Genomic DNA, 26013 nt, shown 5'->3' on the forward strand with positions numbered 1-26013 from the left:
TATTCTGTTATTTTGTTACACTGAATGAATCAAGCTGAATGAGGTGGAGATAGTCAACATTTGAACCTTCATACATCTGACAGTATTGTATTACTTAGAACACAGTCTAATCACTTTGCATATAAATGTTCATGTTATTTCCAAAAAAAAAATGTAAACCCTGTACAAAGGAGTGTGTGTCACCAATTTTAAAATTATCCATTCCTGTGTTTAACAACTATCACTCAGAAAGATTTCCTTAAGTCAGACAGTTTGGTTTCTTACTCCTTGAATTCTTAAGGGATCCAATTTGTATAAAATTCTGTAAAATTTTAGTTTACAACTTTTGTGAATTTTCCGATATCTATTATCCAGGGTAAACCTGGAGTTTCTTTCCTGCTATCTTATCATTCATGAGAATGCTCATTTCCCACGGGTGACAGTGATGTGCTGGTTTAGAAATTATTACTTTAGACATGAAGAACCTCATTTCTATTTCAAAAGCTCTTTTCTCCCCCATTTTAGTCCATTCTGTGGCTATGCTTTGAATCCTTTCCAAATTCTTGACAACTTGAATGTCAAGGAGCTTAGAATTAGAAATCATGAACTAATGAAGAACTTCTGCAGGACTTTGGTAGTGACATCAGAAGATGTAAGTGAGAAAGTAAATGTAAAGCTGCTGACACAGGCACCATGGAAAAGGCAACCAACCTCTCAAAGTCAAAGCAGATAGTAAGGAGCTCAGATAAGACCATGAGCATTGGATACATTTGAATTTTTAAAATAGTAAAAATGGCTCCTGAATAAAGGGAGGAAGGGAGAAGGAAGTAGAATCAGCTGTTTCCTCTTTATTGTTTATGTAATTACTTCAGCTGATTCCTTGGCTGTGTTAAGGAGATTTGGACGTATGGTGTCTACAGAAGAGACAAAAGATTAATGAGGTGAACACCAAAAATAAGGTCAGAGTAGCGGTGACAGCAGCCATGTATGAGGATCCCAGAGAAATAATGAATCTGTGAAATAAGAATTGTACCAACCGAGGATAGTATCCAAGTAGATGTCTCCTCAGCTCCTATGCTGGTATCTAAGTTGTACTTAATTAGCTGAGAAGTGGCTGGTTCTTTTGTGACTCTCCTACTGAGATACCGACACTGAGCCAGCTAGTTGATTCTGTGAGGTTCCTGTTGGAGTGACATGCAGCTCTTCAGCATAGCTGACACACGCTTTTGGGCAGCAAGTGAGAGCTCTGGCCACACAAGGATTTAACAGGATGAATGGCTTTGGCCAAACGGTCTGAATGTTGATCATGACTGTTTGTGACTCTATTCATTTTACTAACCTATCTCTATTTGAGAACATATCTTCTCTATGCAATGGAGCCAGAAGTATATCCTCTGGTGATACTTTAGAATATGAATGAGATGATCCATGTCTAGCCTTCGCCATAGGACCTAACACGCAATACAAATAGTGCTCTTCCCAGGCATTCTTACCAGCTTTTGCCTCCTTATTTTCTGACAGTAAACTGCCTACACCACATTTTGACACTTATGGTCCTATTTAAAACCATCATGAAATCGTAGGCTCCTTGATAGTCAATACAAAATTTGTTGAATTGGATTAAAAATCAACGTTTATTTCATCTACAAGCCATCTGGTCTTTATTTTGATTTTGTTTTCCTCCACAGAAGATGAAAACACTAGCAGAAAGACGGAGGAGCGCTCCATCCCTCATTCTGGATAAAGCTTTGCAAAAGCGGCCAAGTACCAGGTGAGTACCAGGCTTTGTCGAGACATTTGCTGTGTACTTAGAACTTTGCAGTATCTGATGAGTTTTTCAGATCACATTTTTTAGGTGTGAATATTGTTTATTGGCACCAGTATTTTCTGTTTAATAGGAAATATGACTTCTGAAATGAATGGCTTTTATTGAAATCATAGGCATGTGTAGAGTTCGTGTGTGCTCAGCTGCTTTAAAGCTGAGCCAAGCGTGAACTTCACTTCACAAACATGGAGGTTCCAGATCTTGTCAAAGTTTCTTTGTACACTCAATTAGAAATCCCCATGTTGTAAAAGACAAATGTTTGGTTTATACCAAAGTGTGCTTATTTTTTATATCAAGGTAGTGCCTACACATGGATATATTTTACTATTTAATTACATTTATGAATCAATACATAGCCAGACTAAGATTATTTTTAAAAGAAAGATTAAATTATTTTACACGTTATTAGTAAATTAGTGAAATTTAAAATGGAAAAGCAGGCTAGATATCTGTTAAAATGGCTATTTCACTTACAGAGTCTAATTAGTTTTCAGTGAGTATAATTATGTCTTTTATAATGTGTAAAAATTTAATGGATATTCAATCATTGAATTCATCCCTTTAAAAATTACTCATTTTTTTTTTTAATGTGTACAAGTATTTTGCCTGTGTGTACCTAAGTGTACCACATGCATGCAGTGCTCATGGTGGCCAGAAGAGGGCAAAAGATTCCCGGGAACTGGAGTTACCAATGATTGTCAGCCACTAAGTGGGTGCTGGGAATTGAACCTGGATCCTCTGCAAGAGCAGCTGGTATTCTTAGCTGCTGAACAACCATCTCTCCAGTATCTGATTTATCCTTTTTTGTATATATATGTGTGTGTAGTGTGTGCGTGTGTAGGAGGGGAAGGCATACACCCACATGTTTAGGTACAGTTATGTGCCTGTGTATGTGGAGGCCAGAGGTTTACGTCAGGTGTCTTCCTCAATCACTCTGTATTTACTGAGGCAGGGTCTCTTCCTGAACCCAGTCGTTAGCCAGTTTGCCCCAAGGGTTCTCTGTCTCAGCCTCAGATCACTGGGATTAAATTAAAGGCAGACCCCCACAGCCACCCAGCTTTTGATGTGGGTGCTAGGGATCTAAACTCAGGTCCTCACACTTGTCAGAGAAGTGCTTTATTCATCAAGTCAGCTCCCCAGGTTTCTAGTTGATTCATTTTTAAAATGGCATTATAACTCAGTCATTTTTTTGTGTTCAAAGGGCAACTATAATGACTTTATTCTAAGCAATATATATCTTTAGGTAAATTGAAGTCCTATGGCTTTTGTTTAAAGTGAGGGTATACCTCTAATTACACTGCTTTTACAAGTGGTGTGATAATTTAACATGACATCTATATATAACAAAAGTTTTGTGCCGAAAATAAATTACATGTTCCAATCCCACTTAATGGAACTTCTGAAAATACTTAAGTCACTTTTCTCAGTTCCTGGACTCAGTGCTCTTTCTGACCTGAGCTCTGAATTTGAACAATGCAGTCATTAGGTTGACCAAGAAATATAAACTATTTTTAATAGGTGGCTAATAGAATTTAATTAGAGAGATACTCTTCCAAATACAATGTAATGAAACATTTCAGTGTCGTCTATAAATGAATTTTAGGTTATTTGTTTCAGCATACTTTTGCACTAGTGTGAAAGAAGTAGATCTTGTAGATCAGTTTGATCTTGTTTACCTAGGAAACACAGGAGAAAGTGATTTTAGGGAAAGTACACCCAGAGAGGAAGCAAGGTGAGCAGTACAACTGTCTTTAGTTTCCTACTATACATAAGTTTATTGTCTACTTTTTTACAGAATTTTTAAGTGAAATTTATTATTAGAGATTTGTGAGTTCAAAGTATAGTAGGGTTTTCAGTTAGAAATAGTTCTTACATGAGAGACTTTGAGCGCGGGGACCAGCAGATATCATCCTGCAATCCTAAGGCAAGCATTTATAATAACATTCACAAAGGTACTGAATCTTGCAAAACTGTTTATGTGGTTCTCCTGAAGACCAGTGGCAGATTGTTCTAACCCCTAGGAGTAATTATATAGAGGGTTGACTTTTTCTCAATAATTTGGAGGACAGCTGCTATAGATCATGTAAAACTCAAAATATCCAATGTGGCCAAGAACTGTATAGTGCCTACATAGCTTTTGAATATCCCATATATAGCGTATTTGGGAAGGGGAGAATGTGTATATTCATGCCTATAACCAAAGTATTTTATATAGAAACACAAAGTAATTTTATTCATTTTAATTGACACTACATTTTCCAGAAAGGCAGCCACACTGTACATCAAGAGATTATTACACTTTGTAGTCTTTTGAACTATTTCTTTAAAAAAAAAAATGGCAATGCCTACTTGTTTCATTAGATGGTAATATTCTGTTCTTTTTAAATTTTTAAATTTAAATATGTTAATTATAAGTACATCTAAACATTTGAATACATATTGCATTTTAGTATATGAACATTAGAAGCCACATTTGTGTAATCAGGTGAAAAGAAGGATAAAAATATAGATCCCATTTTTATAAAAACAGAAATAGTCTACTTGGGATTTCCTTCACAAAGGAGCTCACTGCTTGAGCCTAGCTCTAGTCAGCCATAGCCACTGAGGAAGTATTCTCATGACCAGGCACCAAGAGATCCCAGAGACACAGAAATACAATCAGAGGTTTGATACAGCATCATATTGCAAGGAGAGAGAGGGCTGGAGCACAGCATCAGGGGACACAAGGTAAATACCCAACATAAGTATGACCAGAGAAGCTTACCATCTATAGTAGTCAAAATCCCAAAGCCAAAAAACAGTAATTAAAAACTGTAAAGGAAAAAGCACCAGCATAAAAGGCTCTCTCCTCAGCAACTCCAGAAGTCAGAAAAGCATGGGACAATACATTTCAAGCCTTGAACGTGATTAACTGTCAACCAAGATTCCTATAGAAAGTAAGGTCATCCCTTAAAACTGAGGAGAAATAAGGACATATTAAGATAAGCACAATTAAGGTAATTTACCACAGTCAAACCAGTTATGCAGAAAATACTTAAAGGAATACTATACACAGAGGAAGAAGATGTCAGTCTTACCTACAAGAACACAAGAAAATACACATTTCAGGAGAGGAATACCAAAGAACAGCAGGGAAAGGATCCATCATATCCAACAAAGTGAGCAGCAAACTCTTTATAATAGCAGGAAAAGAAGAGAACTTCAAATAGTCCAACCAGAACCACCAAAAATCCTATAGGAAATAGCAGACCCCTCTCAATACTAACCCTGAGTGTAGATGTCTCAATTCACCACTTAAAAGACAAAGACTAATTGATTAGATTAACAACCAAGATCCAATTATCTCCAAGAAACGTACCTCACTAGAAAGTTATCCAAACACTGAGAATCAAAGGATGGAAATAAATCTACCAAGTAAACTAAAGCCATTAGCAGGCCGACATAACAACTCTCATGTTTGATAAAGCAGGCCTCAAAACATAAAGAATAAGAAGCGATAAAGAAGGCCACACCACACGAATAAGTGGAAAACTTTAGGATGAATATATAGCAATCGTTAACATTCTTGGGCTGAATGTTGGGTCTCTCAATTCCATTAGAGAAACACCAAAAGTCATGGAAAGCCAATAGGCCCAACACAATAATAATGGGAAACTTCAGTACCCCACTATCATTGTTAAATAGCTCTTTCAAAATATAAATCAAAGAAACTTCTGAATTAAATTATGCCATGGGTGAATTAGATTGAACATATATCTAGAGACTATACCTTTAAGAGATGGAGAATGCACATTCTTTTTAGTGGCCCATAGAACCTTTCCTAAAATAGATCACGTTAAAGACCATTAAAGCAATTTTTAACAAATACCAAAAAAAAAAATCAAAATAATTCTTTGCATCTTATCAGACCATAGTAGAATAAATCTATGAAATCAGCAAGCAAAACCACAATAAATACGCAAATATCAGGAGACTAAACATTTCAGTTTTGAGTAAAGAATAGGTCATTGGACAAGGCAGGGAGGAAATTTTAAAATTCTGAGAGCAAATGAAAATAATAGACCAACCTACCAAAACTTGTGGGATACAGCTAAGGCAACTGGAAAGTTTATAGGCACAAATGCTCACATTAGAAATCAGAAACATGGCGTCAGGTGTGGTGGCTCACGTCTTTAATCCCAGAACTCAGGAGGCAGAAGCAGGTGGAGCTCTGTGAGATTAAGGCCAGCCCGGTTTACATAGCAAGTGCCAGGCCAGCTGGGGCTACAAGGAGACACTGTCTCAAGAAGACCACCCACCCCCCCAAATCAGAAAGATGCCAAAGTGGATTATCTAGTGATACGTACCTTGACGTTCTGTAAAAACAAGAAGCCAAACACAAGTGTACTAGATGAAGAGAAATGATGATGGATGATATGATGATGATGATGATGATGATGATGATGAAGGTAAAAATGGTTCTGTATAAAGTGGCTGGTCACATCGCATTCACAGTCAGGAAAGAGAATTATGAACACTTGTGCTCAGTTCAGTTTCTCCGTTTTTGTCAGTCACGAGCCTTCCCAGTTGACCTTTTATATCCCTTAGAAATCAGATCTTTCGCTAGTGCAGTGTGCTATTTCTTAAGGCATAATCTGGGAGATTTTCAGGAGATATATTAAGTCCCTCCATATTCTAGTGGACTTTTAAAACAGAGACAAATTCATTTATTTCTGTCGTTACAGAACAATATCCATTTAATTTCTTCATTACAATTTTACTGTGCCCATTGTTGGGATTCAGCTTCTTCTTTCATTTTGACAGCAGCAAAGCACTGCATCTAGTGCACATTCGGCTGTCCACGGGGACAGCAGGCTGTCCTAGGATAGCATTACTGGACTGGGCACCACACCCCTTTCCCTGTAAAGATAAAGTTTAAGGTTCTCCAGAGTACTTTGGGGATTTCATGATTGACTTTCCTTCAGAACTATGAACAAAAGAAAACCAGAGAAACAAAACAATAAAAATAGTTATCACTATTGAGGTGCTTCGTATAGTGGAGGGGTTTTGTAAACTCTTCGTTGAATTTTTGTATATTCCATACAAAACATCTTAATCATTGTGGGGTTTTTCTCAGGCCAACTTTGCTGGGTTTGAACTCTCGTCTTACCATCTGTGAGAATTTGTTATTGACCCTCTTCAGGCTGTACTTTCCTCATCTATTAAAGGAGATGTTATATTTCATACATTATAATTGTTATGTTTTTTGTTAAACATAATTATTACAATAGAAAATTCCATTTAGTCCCTACTCACATTATGGATTGAGAGATGTAGGTATAGATTGTCTTCCCAATTTGCCAAAACCACAGGACCATATTTTGTAGGCTTCAAAATCTGTGTGTTGAATTAATTAGTTGCATTACTTAGTTGACTTCTCTCCCTAGCTAAGTAGTTCAGCTTTAACTTGGAGTGAGAAGAGGGATGGGAGTCCTGAGAAAATGTAAACTACTTAGTATTTTAAAACCACTTGAGTAAATATCAATTCTTAAGTAACAAAATGTCTAATGTATACTGATTCTTAATGTTGACATAATCACTATGTCCTCTGTGTTTGAAGCTGCTGCTACTAGTTCTTTTATTCATGGTTCCTACTATAGTAAGACATGGAGAATAGATTCTAGGCCCCTCCTATAACACTAGTTGACCTTGAGAGACTTGCCTGATGTTTCTATATCCAGAATCTTTTTGTCATCTGTCAGTGACACAGAAACACTTAGGATGGGGGGAGTGACTTGACTGAATCTTTCATGTTCTTTCTAACCAGCCTCCAGCTCTAATTTGGGATTTTACATTTTTTTCTCTGTGTGTGTATGGTGTATACACACATGGTCATGGGTGCACACACCTGTGAGTGCAGACAGAGTCCAGAGTAGAATACTGGGTATCCAGTTCTATCACTGAGCCTTATTCCCTTAAGACAGGGTCTCTCACTGAATCTGAGTTTGGCTGACCACCAGCAAGCCTCCTATCTCTGCCCCCGCTACACACACACACACACACACACACACACACACACACACACACACATGCAGCATTGAGGCTTAGGTACATGCATTTAACCATGCCCAGCGTGGTTTTAAAAATTGTAAATTGTAATGGTGGGCTGGGGAGATGACTCCATTGGTACAGTTCTTGCTTTGTAAACTAGGCTCAGTGGTGCACTTATAATCCCAGTGCTGGGAAGCTGGAGACAGGAGGATCCCTTGGGCTTACTGGCCAGTTAGTGTAGCTGAATTAGTGAGCTCTAGGTTCAATTCCCATTGGCCCCTATCTCAAAAAGTAAGGTAAAAGCAGTTGAGGAAGACACCAGACATCAGCCTCCAGCCACCATACACATGCACAGATACATACACAAATACATTCTAACAGTAAGTCAGTAAAATACTACATCAAAATGGTATGGGTGGTTCTCACATCTCTCTGATATATAAAATTTAATCAATTTCTCCTTACCTTTCAAGTTCCATGAAAATAGTGTTACACACACGCACGCACATAACTTTTTATTTAAACCAGCTAGGTAAATTTGTGCATCTCTTAAAATATCCAAGAGTATGTGTTACAGCACTGAGAAATAAGCAGTATCCTCTTTCAGTGAAAAGGTCAAACATTTGTTTCTGTGTGATCTCGGGCCTGTTTTTATTACCCAGCCCCCACAGTGGCCCTCCCCAGTGATCCCTGCCTCTTGGTAGTCACACAGGCTTCCCCTATTTGTCTCTTAAATTACATCAGAATTATACTATATAACCAGTAGGTTTTTAGCACAAATGTGGTATCACTGAAATTAGATCATAAAAGACTGATCTCCACTCTTGATTGCTCTCACACTCTTCTCTGATCACTGGATGTGGGAGGCAGGTGAAGGGGCCATGTAATCTCAGCCCTACAGGGAGATTTACAGGGGAAGAACTTTGACGCTACCTCCTCTTTCTAAGAGACTGTATAGGGAAATGTCATTTCTTCCTAAAATATGTGGTTGAATTTATCAGTGAAATCATCTAAGGTATATGTAAACTCTGTTCAGTTTGCCTTTTCAGGAGCGTTTTAAATTATGTTAACTCTTGACTAGATAATAAGCAGAATTATTTAAGCATTCGGTTCTTTCTTGAGTCAGTTTTCGTATTTACGCCTCTTGAGAAATGTGTTCGTTTCATCTTTGTCAACTTAATTACAATATGCTGTGTTTTTTAAACAGAATATTTCATGGTTTTAAGGTATATAAGAAATGTAGCAGTGCTCCCTTTTCATTGATTCATCAACACTGGTAATTTCTGTGGCTTTTTCTAAATTAGTATAGAGATATTTAAGTTTTATTTATACTTTCTAAGAATCGGATTTTGGCTTTTGGCATTGTTGCTTTTCTCTGTTGTATTTTTGCTTCATTGTTTTTTGTTTTCTTTTTGTATTTCCTTAAGATTATTAAAGAAGCTATATAGTCAGACATAATGGCACACACTTTTAGTCCCAGCACTCTGGAGGGAGAGGCATGTGGATCTCTGTAAGACTGAGGTCTACATAGGGAGTTCCAGGCCACGTGGGACTACAGGGAGATCCTGTCTCAAAAAAAAGGGGGGGTGTTGCTATATATAATGAAACGCACATTTTCAACTTTATGAATTTTGCTGTTATATAAACATGAAGCTAGCACTACATTGAAATAATGAATATTTACATAACCTCTAAAAGTTTGATGTGTGCCTTGTATCCATCTTCCTGCTTCCTCCAACCAGCACTTAGGTAATTAATGAACGGCTTGATGCCACAGCATTCAGCTTTCCTTTCTGAGGCTTATGTAAATACTGTGCTGCTGTTTGCTATGGGGTAATACTGTCTTCCATGTGTTGCCATAACTTATTTATCCCTTTTAGCTTGTTGGTAGAAAGTAGGGTTATTTTTTCTAGTTTTATAACAAACTAAAGTTGCTTCACACATTCATGTATAAGTATTTACATTTATTTACATTTCATATGTTTTCATTTTCCAGTTAAGTACCAAGAAGTATAATATCTGGATTGTAAGTTTAGGTGTATGCATTTAAAAACTGACGCGTTGTTTTCTAAAGTGGTTGTCCTTAGGCCAGTGAGCTGACTCAGCAAGTACTTGAGTTTGATCCCTGGAACTCACATGATGAACAGAACTGGTTCCAGAAAGTTGTCGTCTGACCTTCACTCACCTAATGGGGCATGTTCATATCACTGCGCCCCCACCACACACAATACAGTCAGTCAACCAATATTTTAAAAGGACAAAGTGGTTGTATGATTTTGTATTCCTAACTAGGCAGATGTGCGCATGTCCCTGTATGGTCAGACTTTTTAGTATTAAGTATTCTTGTGTATATGTCACTATACCTCTTTGTTTTAATTTTTATTTCTCTAATAACTATTGATTTTGAATATCTTTCCATGGGCTAACTAGCATTTGTATCATCTTTTGTGAAATAATACTTCTATGTTATTGAATTATTTGTACTATGTTGAGTTTTAAATGGTCTTTATATGTTCCAAATCTGTACTATACACTATGGTAGTCATTACCCTGACAGTAGAAATATAAATCAACTAAAATACCATAGATTCACTTCCCCACACACACACTAACCACATTAGAGCTTATTGATCCAGATATGAACAGTTACTACCTGTGATACAATATAAAATGTTTCCATAATCTCAGAAATTACTTTGGCACTGTATTTCTCGATGTAAATCCTTTGCTTGGCATATGTTTTGTGACTCTTTACTCCAAGTGTGGCCCTTGACTTTCTTTTTCTCTTAACACTGTCTTTCAAAGAGACAGCTTTTAAATTTTAATGAAGTTCAATTATCCCATTATTTTCTTTTGACACATGTGCACTGTGTTGTTTTGTTTGTTTCGTTGCTTGGTTTGGTTTGGTTTGGTTTGGTTTGGCTTGGTTTGGTTTGGTTTGGTTTGCTGGACCTAAGACCAAATATCTTCTGTATATTCTTTTAGAAAAGTTTACATTTAGGGCCCTGGTCCAACTTGAGATTCTGTCACAGTGAGGTGTGATGGCAGCGGCAACTGGCAAGGCAGCAGGAGCCAAAAGCTGAGCACCCAATATCTTCATCCTCACACACAAAATAAAGAGAGCAAACGGGAAGAGGGCCGAGGCTGTGAATGCTCAAAGCCCAGCCCCCAAAGATGTGCTTCCTCCAGCAAAGCCAAATCTCCTAAAGGTTCCATGACCTCCCTACACAGTTCTACCAAGTGAGGACCAAGTGTTCAAATATGTGAGCCTGAGGGGAACATGTCTCATTCAAACCACCACTGCCATCCACTGATTTCCTCCACCATCTTTTTATTTAACTTTTACAAAAACTTTATTGAGAATTTCATACATGTGTATAGGTGTTTTGATCAAATTCATGCCCACTCCCTCCCCTCCAACGTTCCCCCCTCTGAAGAAACCATCTTTTAAGAAATTATCCCTTTCCTGTTTAATTGCCTTTCCATCTTGGTCAGGTAATCAGTTGCTGTGCTAGTATAGATCTCCTTATGGACCCAGTACTGTTCATGCCAGTGTCATACAATTACAGTAATAATAGCTGTCAAATATATTCAAATCTAGTTGTGTAAGTCCCCCAACGTCCTTATTTTTTTCCTTATTTGTGGTTGGTTATTTTTAGAACCTATAATCTTTGTGTAAATTTTTTAAGCTGCATGACAATTTTCTACAAGACTACTGCTGAGATTTTAATAGTAATTGCTTTTCATTGATTTAGTGTAGGTAAAAATTGATGTTTTAATGGTATTGTGTTTTTTAAACTTCATTTTCAGTGTTTATTGTCTACAGTAGAAATATGCTTGGCATTTATATATTGGTCTTTAAAAAATTTGGCAAAATTTACTTACTACTTTTAGATTATATCTTTGTAGCTTCTGTTGAACTCCGTATAGATTAACCATGCCATGCATGTGCAAGATACTTTACTTCCTTCTAATCTAAATATCCTCGATTTCCTTTCACCACCGTTTGAATGATCATGTAATTTTCCTTTCACTTTGTACTATTCAAATTGATTTTATGTTAAAGAAATTCTATATTCTTGGACTAAGTGCCATGATGTAATACCATTTTCGTGACATAATACCATTCTTGTGGTTTATTATGTTTTAATTTTAATTGAATTTTTGAGATTTCCATGTAATGTAATTTGATGGTATTTAGATAGCCTCTCCATCCACACCTTTCTTTACTGCCCCCGTCCAATTTAATGTGTATATATGTATACTATATATATGTTATACAATATACACATATACAGTATATGTAATGGAAACTATAGAATCTAATTTGTGTCCCCAAGTGTCCTTCACTGTGGGTCCATCCACTGGAGCCTGGTTAATCTATCAAGAATCCCATACTTGAAAGAGACTGTCACTCCTTCTCTGAGAAGCTATTGGTTGCCTAAAGTTCCTTAGGTTGAGTTGGGAATTTTGTCTAGTTTGAGCTTTCATGGGACTTAATGCATGCTGCCACTATTGCTGTGAGTTCCTATGAGTAACTGACCAACTGTCTGGAAGACTGTTTCCTTGTAGTCATTCACCCCCTCTGGATCTTACAATCTTTCCACTTCCTCTTCTGCAATGATCCCTGAGTCTTGGGAGGAAGAAGTTTGAAACAGGTGTCCTATTTAGGGGTAGGCACTCTGCAGCCTCTTGTTCTCTGTACATTGGCCACTTGTGGGGTTTCTGTGTTAATCACCATCTGCTGCATAAGGAAACGTCTCTGGTGAAAGGTGGAAAATCTATTAATCTATTGGTATAACAATAATTCATTAAAAGTCAGTTTAATATCTAGACTGTACAAAGAACTGAAAAAACTAAATATTTAAAAAGCAAATAACCCAATCAAAAAATGGAACAAGGAGATAGAACAGGGAATTATCTAAAGTTACACAAATGGCTGAGAAATACTTTTTAAAATGTTCAACGTCTTTAGTCATCAAGAAAATGCAGATTAAAACCACTTGGAGATTTCATCTTACACCATTCAGAATGGCCAAGATCAAAAAACAGAAACAATTGCTGAGAAGGATGTGGAGAAAGGGGAACCCTTTTCCCGCAACTGGTAGGGATCCAAACTGGTGCAGCCACTGTGGAAATGGGTATAGAGATTTCTCAGAGAGCTCAAAGTTACCCTGGGCATGGTGGTCCATGCCTTTATTCCCACCACTTAGGAGGCAGAGGTAGGCAGCTTTCTGTGAGATCAAGGCTAGCCTGGTCTACATAGTGAATTCCAGGACAACTGGGGTACAGGAGACCCTGTCTAAAAAAAAAAGTCCCAAAATTAATTTACCATATGGTCCAGCCATACCAGTTTTGACTCTACTCCAGAAATACCTGTTCATCCATGTTCATTGCTGCACTTTTCATAATAGCCAGGAATTGGAAACAACAACCTAGTTGTCCATCAACTGATGAGAGTAATCACTCTCTAATTAGACTTTTTGTCTGCTTCATGGGATAGAGGCCATACCTGACTCTGATATCAGGCTTAGGAACCTAAGGCTTAGACAGGTCACAGGGCATAGAAGGAGAGCTTAATACTACTTTTCTATGATATAGTCACAGTGGTTTATTATTGACTTCAATTTGAAGAGTATTTTTTGACTTTTTGTCTATATTCCTAAAAGATGTTGGTCTGTTCTTCACTTATCTTCATAATACTCTCTTATCCATTTAATATCTTTGGAATCTATAATAACATTTATAAACATGAATGCTGGATCATTCTGATGATATTATTTATAATATTTTATTTTTTATTTTATATGTATGAGTATATTGCCTGTATGTGTATAAGATCACCCATGTCATGCAACGCCCATGGAGGTCAGAAGAGAGCATTTAATTTCCCTGGAACTGGATTTAGGGACAGTTGTTAGCCACCATGCAGGTGCTGGAAATTGAATTTGAATCCTCTGCAAGAGCAGCCAGTGCTCTTAGCCACTGAGCCATTTCTCCAACCCCAGACTATATAATTTTAAAAGTATAATTTGTATATTTAATTATGATAGTACTACTGAGTTTTTCTTAAACTATGCATTGTACCCAGGTACAATTTCCATATTATCACAACAGTAAGAAGTAAAATTATACTAAACTTGTAAACTCAACTCTGTCCTTAAAGGGTTTTTTTTTAGTTAGCTTCTGAGCATGAATTTCTTATCTTAATACTGTTTTTGTCCCAATATTCTCACCCTTATGTTTTGGATAGACACATGTTTTTCATATATAAAAATGAGTTTATGGTTATGTTAGTGCACCTGGGGACAGAAATGTACTAATTCCTCTTGGAGTTGGCAATTATCTGGGGTTTTTATTAAAAGAAAAAGAAGATGAAGACAGGAAGAGAAGATGAAGGAAGGTCAAATCTACTTTTTAAGCTCCAGTAAACATTGAACAGATGGGATAACTTTCAAGGGGAACTACTGATTCAGTGATGGTGTGCTCTGATATATTTGTTTTGGAATTGTGCACACTTCTGAACGCATATTAAAAATGTGGAATGTAGAAATCAGGACTGCCCTCACTAAACCATATAGTATACTAAAGACAACCATCATTTTCTAACATTTTATTTGGTAAAATTTTAAATATAAAGTTTTTGTAATAATAGACTAACATCATATACCCCTACCTTACTTTATATATTATTGGCTTTTAGAGTATTTCTTTCAATCAGCTATCTTGTTTCTCAGAACTACTTGGAATTTAATTGCATGCATAGTTTCCTTCCAAAGTATTTCATCATAAAATCTTAAAACTATGGCATTCTTCAATAGGATAATAATGATCACAACTAAGAAATCTCACAAAATTTCCTTATCATCTGATACATGTGTCATAACAGTCCTTATTTTTAGTAGGTAACATTTTTACAGACTTGAAATCAAGTTTAACAATCATATTTCATTATAGTCTATAGTCATATAATATGGAACTGTCACTGAAACATTTTAAAGAGACTAGCCTTAAAATCAGCATTTGTCTATGAGATAATCACCTTATTAATTATCTATTTCTTTGTAACAAATTATCCCAAACTTAGCAGTTTAAAAAATAGTGTTTCATAGGCACTGGGATTAGAAAATCTAGACACAGTTTAGTTGATTGGGTCTGCCTTAGGGTCTCTCCTGTGGTTTAGTCAAGGTATAACTTTGTGCTGTGATCAACTGAAGTATTGGTTGATATTTTAGGAAACCATTACTAAGCATGTTCACTCATGTGGCTGTTGATATGAGTGTAATGCTTTTCATGTGACTTTCTCCATAGGATGACTAACAACATAGCATCCATTTCCCCCCAAATTAGTAATCCCAGAGAAAGAAAGACAGACTAACAGATAGACAGACCAACATGCGCGTACACACACACAACACACAACACATACACACACACACACACACACACACGGGATGATGAAAGCTACCATGTCTTTTACAGTCTTTTCTTGGAAGTGACATACTATCAGTGCTGTAATTTGTTCTTGGTTATAGAACCAACTACTTTGTTACAGTGATGAATTGGGATATGTAAAAACATGAATATCCATAGGCCGGACCTCATGGCACCTTGATTTGAAGGTACCTACCACAGCTGACATTCTGAATTTGTCTGGTGTTTCTTTATATTGTTACTTAATTTGTTCCTTTATTCTTCCCACACTTGTAATCTAGAGTGCAGGGATTAGGGATATAGCTCAGTGGGAGATGTCTTACCTAGCAAGGTCCTGTTATCTAATATCTAGTATAAAATATTGCTTGATAGATGATATAGTATACTTAATATATCACTGCAGGGACACATAATTTCAGGTTGTTTTACCTGGCTAACATTTTTTAAAAGTTTTTCTCCTTTGTAATTAAAAAGTAATCTGTAAGTTAATATTATAGTATCTACCAGGTATCCTATTATTAGGACGGGAATTTGAACTTTACATGATTTTCAGTGTCAAGTAACTTAGTTTCTTGTTCCATTGCTATGTGCGCACTGCTCTAAATACATTACTTTAATCTCAGTTCTCAGTGGGACACTCTTTATTCCCATTTGTTGATTAAAAGAATCTTTAGGCTCCTGGAGTTTGAAGGTTAAAGTATACAGCTTAGTAAATGACAGAGCCAGGATGGAAATTCTGATTCCAGAATGCACATTTGATGTGTAAATTTTCATGTTCTTCCCATGGTTATAAACAGAATATAATTTATACATAAAACTTCAAAATAGGTTGAAACTAAGACTTCTTGAAAATATAGATATGAACCATGGGCATCCACTGCAGCCATACAACATAACAGGCAAAATTACCTAGCTGAAAAGAATCGCCTAAAATATTTTAGGCAGATTGAGCTGCTGTATTATTTTTAAACTTTCTAGAGGATATTTTAGTCCTCCCAGAAAAGTAATTCCCTGGCAAAAATCATTGTCTGAAAATAGATTTTTATTATAAAATTACTTATAGCTGATACATGGTTAGGGTTTCAATTATAGAGTTAAGATTATGGCAATATTTATGGAGTTATAAAAATAATTTTACTGGGATAAGGAAATTGAGGGAAGAAGAACTATGCTTCAGTGGGAAAGGGAAAATCTCTCTTTTATTATTAGGCACTGAAACAGTGATAAACAGTGTTCTTGGTGATAATGAAAATGCTCTCTGTGACTACAGGCTGCTGGATAGATCTGTAAAGCTTTAAAGGCAAATTTAAAGTCTTTTTATTGTGTTTCCCCATTGAGAAGATAGTCTTCTTTTGGTACTAGTGAGAGAATGTGAAATCTTAAACATAATTGTCTTTTATAATTGGAAAAACTTTCTAAGATGTGTGTATAGATCTCGTCACAGCCTTTTCATAATATGAAGGAGGAACCTAAAAGGGGAACTGAATGCCTAACAAGCATTAGAACTGGAGCTGGGGGTCCATTTTCCTCATATCTGCACTTAGATGACAAAGAGACCATTGTAATCAAGCAACGACATTCACAAAGGAAATAATAGTTGTTGTTTTCTACAGCATTGAAAATGTGTGCCTGGAAATGTGAGTAAATTCTTTCTATTCTGAAAGGAATGACCTTCGGTGAGAGGATGGAATATTTTCACTTAAGGATTGTGCTCCTGGGAATCAGCACTCCATCTTTGTATGAGAGATAGGGTAGAGCTACTGTGGGTAGACTATACAAATTGGCTCCCTAACCCCGGGATCTAATGAAAATACTAAGAGAAAACAGCTCTCCACCCACCTGTAGGTTAAGCCTGGACATACAGCCCCCTTCAAAAACTGACCAGAGAGTAATTCATTCCTTCTTTTCAGCCCTTGCGTTAATGAATCGTTATTTATTAGTACTGATCTCATGGCTCTGTCTGTAAGTCAGGGTCGTGTTCTCTTCTGACTTCTTAGTAACTGGAAGTTACTCCACTCTGCAAACAAAAACGTGAAGTGGTGAACCTCAAATGTGTCACCTTGCCAAGAGAAGCATCAGCATCACCTGGCAACATGTTTGAAATACGAATGTTAGGCCCTCCTCCTCAGCAAATCAAAAATTCCAGGAACAGTAAGTACATTTTGTGTTCTAGCAACTTCTTTCTATGGTTCTGATACAGACTAAAATTTGGCCATTGTTGTCCTGGGTCATTCTGTAGGTGAAGCCTTCTTTGGGAGTGACCTAAGCCTTAGCCACATGGGTTGGCCCAAGAGATGAGAGATATACTTAACTCCCTAGCAATACTAGGAAGGAAGATTCCATGACTCTTTGAGATTGCTAAGTATCCAAGAGCTACTGGAAGCCCGTGATAAAAACAATGAAGAGTCGGAGTCTTGAATGTTATATGCATGAACTGAGCATTAGTTCTCAATATAAAGACATGAAGTCTTACTAAACAACATGGCTGTGACTCACTATATTTGTATTATATAAACATGAGTCTAACTCTGCCCTGTAAATAAGAATGATTTTTCATCCTATCCCCCCCCCTCTTTTTTTATCTTTCTCTTCCTAACAGTAAAACAGTGAAACAGATGAATTGATAGTTCTTACTTGCCGTGTTACAATCATGACTTCCTGCTTGCAAGGCAGCATACTGGCTTATTCAGTTGTCTGAAGTTACCCAGGACTAAAGGGGTAGAGAGAGATTCCAGCTTAGGCTTGCCTGATTTGTACCCTGATGCTCAGTCCTCATCTCCCGGCACTCCCTTCCCACACTTCAGTGCTAGACTCATCTAAGATGCACTTGCTTCTCTTTGTTCATCAGATGCCTTGTGATTCCTTTCCTTGCCAGCTCTTTTGTCTGCCCTCTGTGTGGTCACCCGCCTCCTTCACACTGAACTCCCAACAGGGCTTTTCATTTAACTTCTGTATCTCTCACCTCCAGATAACAATCCTTTCTTTCAGTGTTTGTTCCTCAGCGGTCAGTCACTACCTTACAGACTGACTTAGTTCCTTATTTTATTCTAATACCTGAATTTATATTTCCATTCTCAGAATCTTATAAATTCTTGAATGGATTTAACCAAAAGGATATAAAATGAACGCATCTTAAATAACCAGTGATTGAAAGCAATTAAATGACTATTACCTATGACATTCCTCAAAAAATTCCAAGAGACCATCATTCCTATCGTAAAAATGGGTAAAGACCATATTGTCTTTAAAATGATAACTTTTCTTGAACTCATTAGTGATCTGAGTTTTTAAAACTCACATGAATAGAATTCCAAATGATGATAGCCCCTTTGAAAAAGGAGAGGACAAATTAACCGTTTTACCTTTAGAAGAGTTTGGTAAGAGAAGGTTAAAAGCAAGTAAAAATAACTGAAAAATTGAATACATTTCTTGAAAATTCCATATGGGGTTTTAAATATAAGATTAAAATAGGTTGGATTTAAAAAGAGAGAGAAAGGAAGGAAGGAAGGAAGGAAGGAAGAAAGAAAGAAAGAAAGAAAGAAAAAGAGAGAGAAAGAGAAAGAAAGAAAGAAAGAAAGAAAAAGAAAGAAAGAAAGAAAATGAATAATGAGTACTTGGGAAGATAGAGATGGGCAGAGTTCCAGGCCATCCAGGGCTACATAGTGAGACCCTGTCTCAAAAAGAAACGTGGTGGAAGGGTTAAACAGTGAGGAGAGAGAGAGAGAGAGAGAGAGAGAGAGAGAGAGAGAGAGAAGTTTACATTGAAATGCAGGTTCTTTCCCATCATCCTTTGGTTTTCTTATCAAGAAAAGGCCAAAGGTAATTAGCAAGACGGAAGAAAGACCATCCAGTAGCCAAGCCTGAGAAAGTTCACTGGCTCCCTCTGAAAAACACGTGTGAGGCACTGCCATCTTCTTCAAAACCTTCTTCCATACTAAGCTAAAACCTTAAGGTTCCAGTGGAGAGGCAACCAACCTTCTCATGCTTGGCGTCAGGAAGAATTCCATTCATTCTTGGGAGAAGTCGAAATCAAACCTATCTGCCTCTTAGAGAAATAAATCCCTCCCTCACCACAGGACTCAGGAAACAATCCACTGCTTCTGGGGACCAAGCAGAAGTAAAGGCATATGGGAAAGGTAGAAAAACCTCTTGGCCCTCTGATTCTGTACCTGTAAGAGATATGGAAACCCTGACTTGAGCTCAAAACTTTTCCCGAGAGCTTTCTTAGATTTGAGCAGTTTTCCCACTTTGAGGTTGTAGAGGAATAGGATGTGAGAAGATTCTGCCTCAGAAGCTCAGGTGCTGGGAAGAAGGGTCAGTAGAAATTCTCTAATATGAAACACAAAGGGAAGAAAATGAAGCGTTTCAGAGCAGTGGAGCAATAGCAAACAGTCTAACGTACATGCAAGTGGGATTTCAGAAAGATGAAGAAGATAAAAGCATTCTGGAGAGAAAATAGCCAAGAATTTTACAAAGCTCATGAAAACGCTTACAAAACCTTAAGCTAGCACAATTAAAATCTAGTTCCTCTGACATTGGTGGCAAAATAATATCCAGGTGTGAAGGGATGACTGAAATCCAATTCAGTTTGTTGTCCCTTGACTTCTATGGGATCCCTTCCATGTTAGTCCCAGCAACACAGCCAGGGCAGACCAGACGGGACCTAGGAAAGACCCAGGCCTACATTTCTCAGTGTATGGTCAATGTAATTAGAAAACTACTCCCATCAGGTGTTAAGCTGGAAGAAAAGTTGTCAGTTTTCAGTATTATACTGGGATGGTAAAATCCCAAGAATAGAGACAAGGAAACTTCTGTCTGTGTTCTCAGATTTCTTCTCCCTAATACAGGTTGAGTATGCTTTGTCTGAAATTCTTGAGAACAAAACTATTTTAGATTTCAGGTTTTGAAAATTGCAGATTTGAAACTTTAAATACAATCAGATATATTGGGAATAGGACCCTAAGTCTAAGAGTAAGTCCATTTATGGTTCATGCATATTTTATGTGTATTAGCCTGAAGATGATTTTATAGTGGTTTGAGTGCACCTGCACTCGATTACTACCTGTCATATGAGGTCAGGTGTGACCTTTTCCATTTGTGACATTTCCCTATTCAAACAGTTTTGTATTTAGGGCATTTTGGATTTCAGAGTTTTGGATTAACAGTATGCTCAATCCATATTGAGCATTATGCCTTCTAAAAGGACATTTTATATGATTCATTTGTCCCCTAAAATAGTGCCTAGCAATTGTTAATTCATTCAACAAATGCTTAGTGACAGTTACTTATCAGATACTTTTCCGGGTGTTAGAGATTATAGTTGTGAGGCTGCTGCTTTCATGCAGTTTGCATTCTAGTGGGGGAGCATGAGTAACAAAACACACAAATGAATTAGGATATGAGAAAGTGCTATCCGGGATAAGAAAGTGAAGCCGGTCAATTAGAGAGTGAATAAGTTAGGATAGTTAGGGACGATCTCCCTCATCACTCATCTGACTGCCAATCCCAAGGAGCCGCATTCTCACAGGGCACCCAATCAGTGGCGGTCGGAGTTAGGCACTCTCACTTCACACACTTGCAGCTTCCTTAGTCATTACCCCTGATATCGTCCAGCTTCCAAGGAGACATGATTGCATATAAGGAGTTTTGTGAGACCATATGAACATAGACATTCATCATCATACTTAATATTTACCATGTGTTTCCTATGACCTCACACTTGTAGGAACATAGCAGTGAATAGAGACAAAAAGCCATGGCTTCATGGAATTTACATTAATGTTCCAGTCTGAAACAAATCAACCCAACTATTCTAAACCTATAGTTCTCCCAATCCTTCCTACCCTGAATTTCACTGCTAGTAATTATTGATAGGCTAGAATGATATCTTATTTCCACTGAAATCCCTTATACCTGCTAGTAGAAATTTGAAATGGTATAGTCACTGTGGAAAACAAACATAGAATTTCTAAAAAAAATTACTAAAAAATATAGAATTATCATATAATCCAGTTATGCCACTCCTGGGTGTAGATACACCCAAAGGACTCTATGTTCTACCACTGAGATATTTGCACATCCATGTTTATTGCTGTTCTGTTGACAGCAACTAAGAAATGGAACTATCCTAGATGGCTATCAGATGAGGAATGGATAAGGAAAATGTGGCACACATACACAGTGGAATTGTATTCAGCAGTAAAGACAAGTGAAATAATGGCAATTTCAGGAAAATGGATGCAGGTGGAAATCATTAATTAAGCAAAATAAACCAGACTCAGACAAAGGCCATGTTGTATGTGGATCCTAGATTTATGTGAGTGTGTGTGTGTGTGTGTGTGTGTGAGAGAGAGAGAGAGGAGAGAGAGAGAGAGAGAGAGAGAGAGAGAGAACACCAAAGGAGACCATTACCGGGTAGGAAGAGAACTTAAGAGAGAGAGAATGGAATAAAAATCAACTTTAACAAAACCTATTTTCCCTGAATATCAACAGAGACTCTTCCTGCTAGTAGTTGGTACCACTTAGTTTAAACTTTGTTGTCGTTATCTAAACATTTCACACAGCCTGAACTGTCTCGTTTGATTGTGAGCATCATGGAGATGGGGACCCTGGTTTATTCTGTTGGTGATTTGAACACGCAGGGCTCTGGTTTCAGGTGAGACAAGGGCTTGGTCCTTATTCCTTCTTTTGTTTGACTTTCTTCCAGAAAGCTGTCTATTTAGCCTTTTCGTCTAAAAAAGTAAAGAATAAAAAATTTAAAGGTCAAATGCAGTTATTTTGACTCATGAATAACAGTTCTTCCTGTATATACTCAGAGTTGAGGTCAGTGTAGAAACTTGAAGAATGCAAATGAAATTCCAAATTTACTGTGTTCCCTTTAATGATTTACTTTGTATTTTCTCCCAACTTCTGGACTTAGAAACCTGAAGTTTGTTTACAATATAATTTTGTTAGAAATAATCAAATTGTCATCTAGTTTCCTTCTTAGCAGGGAGGCCTCTCTATCAGGGAGCCTTGCTTTAGAGTCTTACGGTATTCATACAGTTTTCAGAGCCTAGAAATAAATCAGGCCACATGTGTGTTTACTCAGTTCCACAACACATGCAATGCATGCTTTCTGCTTTGTTAAGAGAATGATGTCAGCTCTTTGAAAAATGACCAGTTGAGCTGTCAGTTTTTGTTTTGCCTGACTTCTAACATGTGGGTTTCACACTTTATTACTTATCACCAGGTATTTGTGAGTATTCTGTTATTGCTAACTTTTTAAAAATTTTTTATTGAATTTTTGTGTATTTCACACAGAACATCCCAATCAATCTTAATCATCTTTATACTCCTTTCCCACTGACACCCTCCCATAGGCCCCCCCACTGGAATTCATACATTCTGTCATTTGTCTTAAGACCTATTGTGTCAAGTTAGTGTTCCCAGATGTTCCTCAGTGCAAGTTCATCTGCTGAGGTCTAGAAAGGTTTAGAAAGATCTGCTCTTTCTCACCTAGCAGTAATAAGTTGCCAATATTTCTTCAGCCAAGTTTGGGGTCTTCTGTCCATTTCCCCAGTTCTATGCTGGGTTTTTATCTGCTTGAGTTTGCATTGGGTCTTGTACGTGCTGACACTATTGCTGTAGATTCATATAAGCAGTGTCTCAGGAGCTTGTAGGACTATGCTTCCATATGGTCATGCACCTCCTCCCTGGCTCTTGCAATCTTTCCACCCCATCTTCTGCAATGGTCCCTGATCCCTGGATGGGTGGTGTTTAATATAGGAGTCCTGTCCAAGGACCAACATTCTTCAGACTCTTTATCTCTATGCTTTGGCCATTTGTGACCTTTTGTGTTCCCAGTCCTCTGTTGCATGAAGGAGCTTCATTGATGAGAACTGAGATATTCATTAGTTTCCTCTTTACACCTTGTTCTATGTTCCATAAGCCTTAGGTGTAGAGGTTGCATTGTAGGTGCCATCGAGGCTTGGGCAATTCACAGACAATATCTGTGTGTGACCAGCTGTGGTACTCTGTAATAGTCTCCATCTGGTGCAAAAGAAGCTTCTTTGATGAGTGATGACTGGGATATTTGTCTGTAAATATAAGGATACATATTTTGCACATAGTACATTTTCTAGAGATGTGACAGTCTTGGGGGGCGGGCGGTTCTAAGATCTATGACCTCTCCAGCCATGTGTCTTTGGCTAGGTTTACAGTACCACACGTGAGTTTCCTCATGAGTGGACTTTAAGTCCAATTAGGTAACTGTTGATTGTCCTCAAGATAAGTGCCACTACTACACCAGTGCCCTATGCTGTGCTGGTCATTGATGCAATTATTTGGTCTTGAAGCTGATGTTGCTAACATAAAGACTGAGTAAAACAGACACTAAGTCACCTGGTATTTAACTTTGTATATTCATTTTGATTAAATCCTTGATAATTTAAACATGAGGAAAATAATTTTGAGAGTAATGAAAGGACTTTAAAATGATGAGCTTAATATAATGGTTCCTCATGACTGACAGCCAGTGGATGCTGTTTCCCAATTTTCTTCATCAAGGATCTGTCATATACATACCCACCTGATTTTGTATTTTTGTAAAAGCAAAAATTGAAATATTTGTCCTCACCTGGGTGTTTTAGAATTTCAAAACCAATTTGGGCATCTTAGTGCACATTTTTGTATATATATGTACAGGGTCTGAGAGGTCCCAATTTCAGTTTCAGTTTCTTGGGTTGAGCAAGAAGGAAGTTGACTGAGGTTATTAGCTTTTTCTCACTTATCAGAATCCTTTAATCATTTGAAATAAGCCCTGTCACCACGAAGTAAGTTGCATGTATTTTTAGAATTCTCTCCTCTTATTTTTTTGTTTAGAATTACTAAAAGAAAGTAATTTCAAACATCTAGTTACATGGGTATAAAGGTTATAACTCCAGTACTGAGGACCAGGAACACAAGACAGATCTGGCTAGAGCAAGAGTTGCTGTAATTCCCAGTGCTTCATTGGGTTACTGGAACTGTGGTGATCTTCAGCTCAAGGAGAGGGAAAATACTGTTCTCACCATGTAACTCAAGCTAAAAAATATTAGGACCACCACAGATTCAGACCAAAATGGCTTTGGGGTTTGATTTTTATTTCTGAATAATCCAAATAAATTGAGTAGTTATTCTGTTTTTCCCTTTTAGTAGAGAAGAAACCAAAAACACTGTTTTGTTTGTTTAGCTGTTCATTCTACAGGTATTTGACTCCCCTGTAGTAGACACCACTATTAGAACAGAAGGTTAGATAGGAAACATAGATATGGATTCCACCTCACTACCCAGTGAAGTTGAAGCACTAGCTAGAAGCTTTCCACCCAGTCAGGAAACGTGATATATAGGTACAGAATGAGTAGAGAACATAATTGAAAATACATGAGTAAGTGCCTAGGAGCACATTTGCATGTTGTAAGTATGTATAGTCAAAAATAATCATAGCAGGCATTATAACAAAGGTGCTATTAATACACTGGGAATAAAGAGAATTTTTTTAAAGTTTCATGTAGTTTTGTGTTTAGAGAGAAAGGATACCAAGTAATATAGGTAACTTAAGCATAACTATGGAAAATTTTCCTCTTCTTAATGTCCTTTGAGCAAGATCTCATTGTGACCTAGTCCAACCAGAAAAATGGGAAAATAGACAGGAAACTTTCACTATAATTAAAACTAGATGAATATACTGTCCAATTGCTGCTTCTGTCTAAAATGTTATACCTTATTCAAAGCCTACTTTCTTTGGACATCAGGAAACCATCACTCCATGTCTGATTTTACAACAAGTCATTTCATTACCTTTAGCAAATCACCTGATCTTTTTATGCTGCATATTTTCTTTTGTGCCAAAAACATAATTCTCAAAGTCTGAAATCTGGGGGCTGGAGAGATGACACAGCAGTTGAAAGCACAAATGCTCTTGTAGATGACCTAGATTCAGTTCTCAGCACCCACATCTGGCAGCTCACAACTGCCCACAATTGCAGCTCCAAGAGATAGGATGCCTCTGACCTCCTAAAACACTAGCACTCATACAAACACACACACACACACACACACACACACAATTTAAAAAATCTTATCTTTTTAAAAAAAAACTTTATGTGTATGAGTGTATTGCCTGCATGTAGGTAAGTCCACCTGTGTCGTGCAATGCCCTTGGAGGACAGAAGAGGACATTGGCTCCCCTGGAACTAGAGTTACGGACAGTTTTTAGTTGCCATGTGGGTGCTGGGATTCGAACCCGGGTCTTCTGCAAGAACAACCAGTGTTCTTAATCACTGAGCCATCTCTCTAGCCCCCCCAAAAAAATAATAAATCTTTTTTGTTTAAAGTCTGAAATCTTTGCTGATTCCTCTGTGAAGCTTCTGACCATGTGCCTTTGTCCCGCTCACCCTTTATTTCCCATTTATCACATGGTTTTCTACAAAGAGTCTCTGACTCTACACATCTTTATTTAGTTATATTTTCACTTTTAATGTTGTATCATTTAGAATATTTTTATTTTTATTTTGTATGTATGTTTTCCATGCATGCTTTTTTTCAAATATAATTCATTTTTTTATTTGTTGATTTTTTTTGTGTATGTATATATCATACAGAACATCCCAGACAATCTTATTCATCTATATACCCACTTCCCAAATGGCACCCTCCCATAGCCTTCCCCCCTTCCACTGGAGCCCATATACCCTGTCATCCCTGTTACTGTCCACTGTGTTGTC

General features: G+C 37.3%; 1 protein-coding gene across 3 annotated transcripts in view; it reads left to right on the forward strand.

Moving 5' to 3' along the window:
* Arhgap20 (Rho GTPase activating protein 20) overlaps positions 1-26013 on the forward strand; it is a 102813-nt gene that overhangs the window by 16415 nt on the left and 60385 nt on the right. For all 3 annotated transcript variants that reach the window (XM_008832809.2, XM_008832808.2, XM_008832810.3), the window contains exon 2: positions 1668-1750. In XM_008832809.2, coding sequence (XP_008831031.1) covers positions 1671-1750 — 80 coding nt within the window. In that variant the 5' untranslated portion in view covers positions 1668-1670. The remainder of the gene's footprint in view (positions 1-1667; positions 1751-26013) is intronic.

Source organism: Nannospalax galili, unplaced genomic scaffold (genome assembly GCF_000622305.1).
Source record: "Nannospalax galili isolate Female #2095 unplaced genomic scaffold, S.galili_v1.0 scaffold335, whole genome shotgun sequence".
Lineage (NCBI taxonomy): Eukaryota > Metazoa > Chordata > Mammalia > Rodentia > Spalacidae > Nannospalax > Nannospalax galili.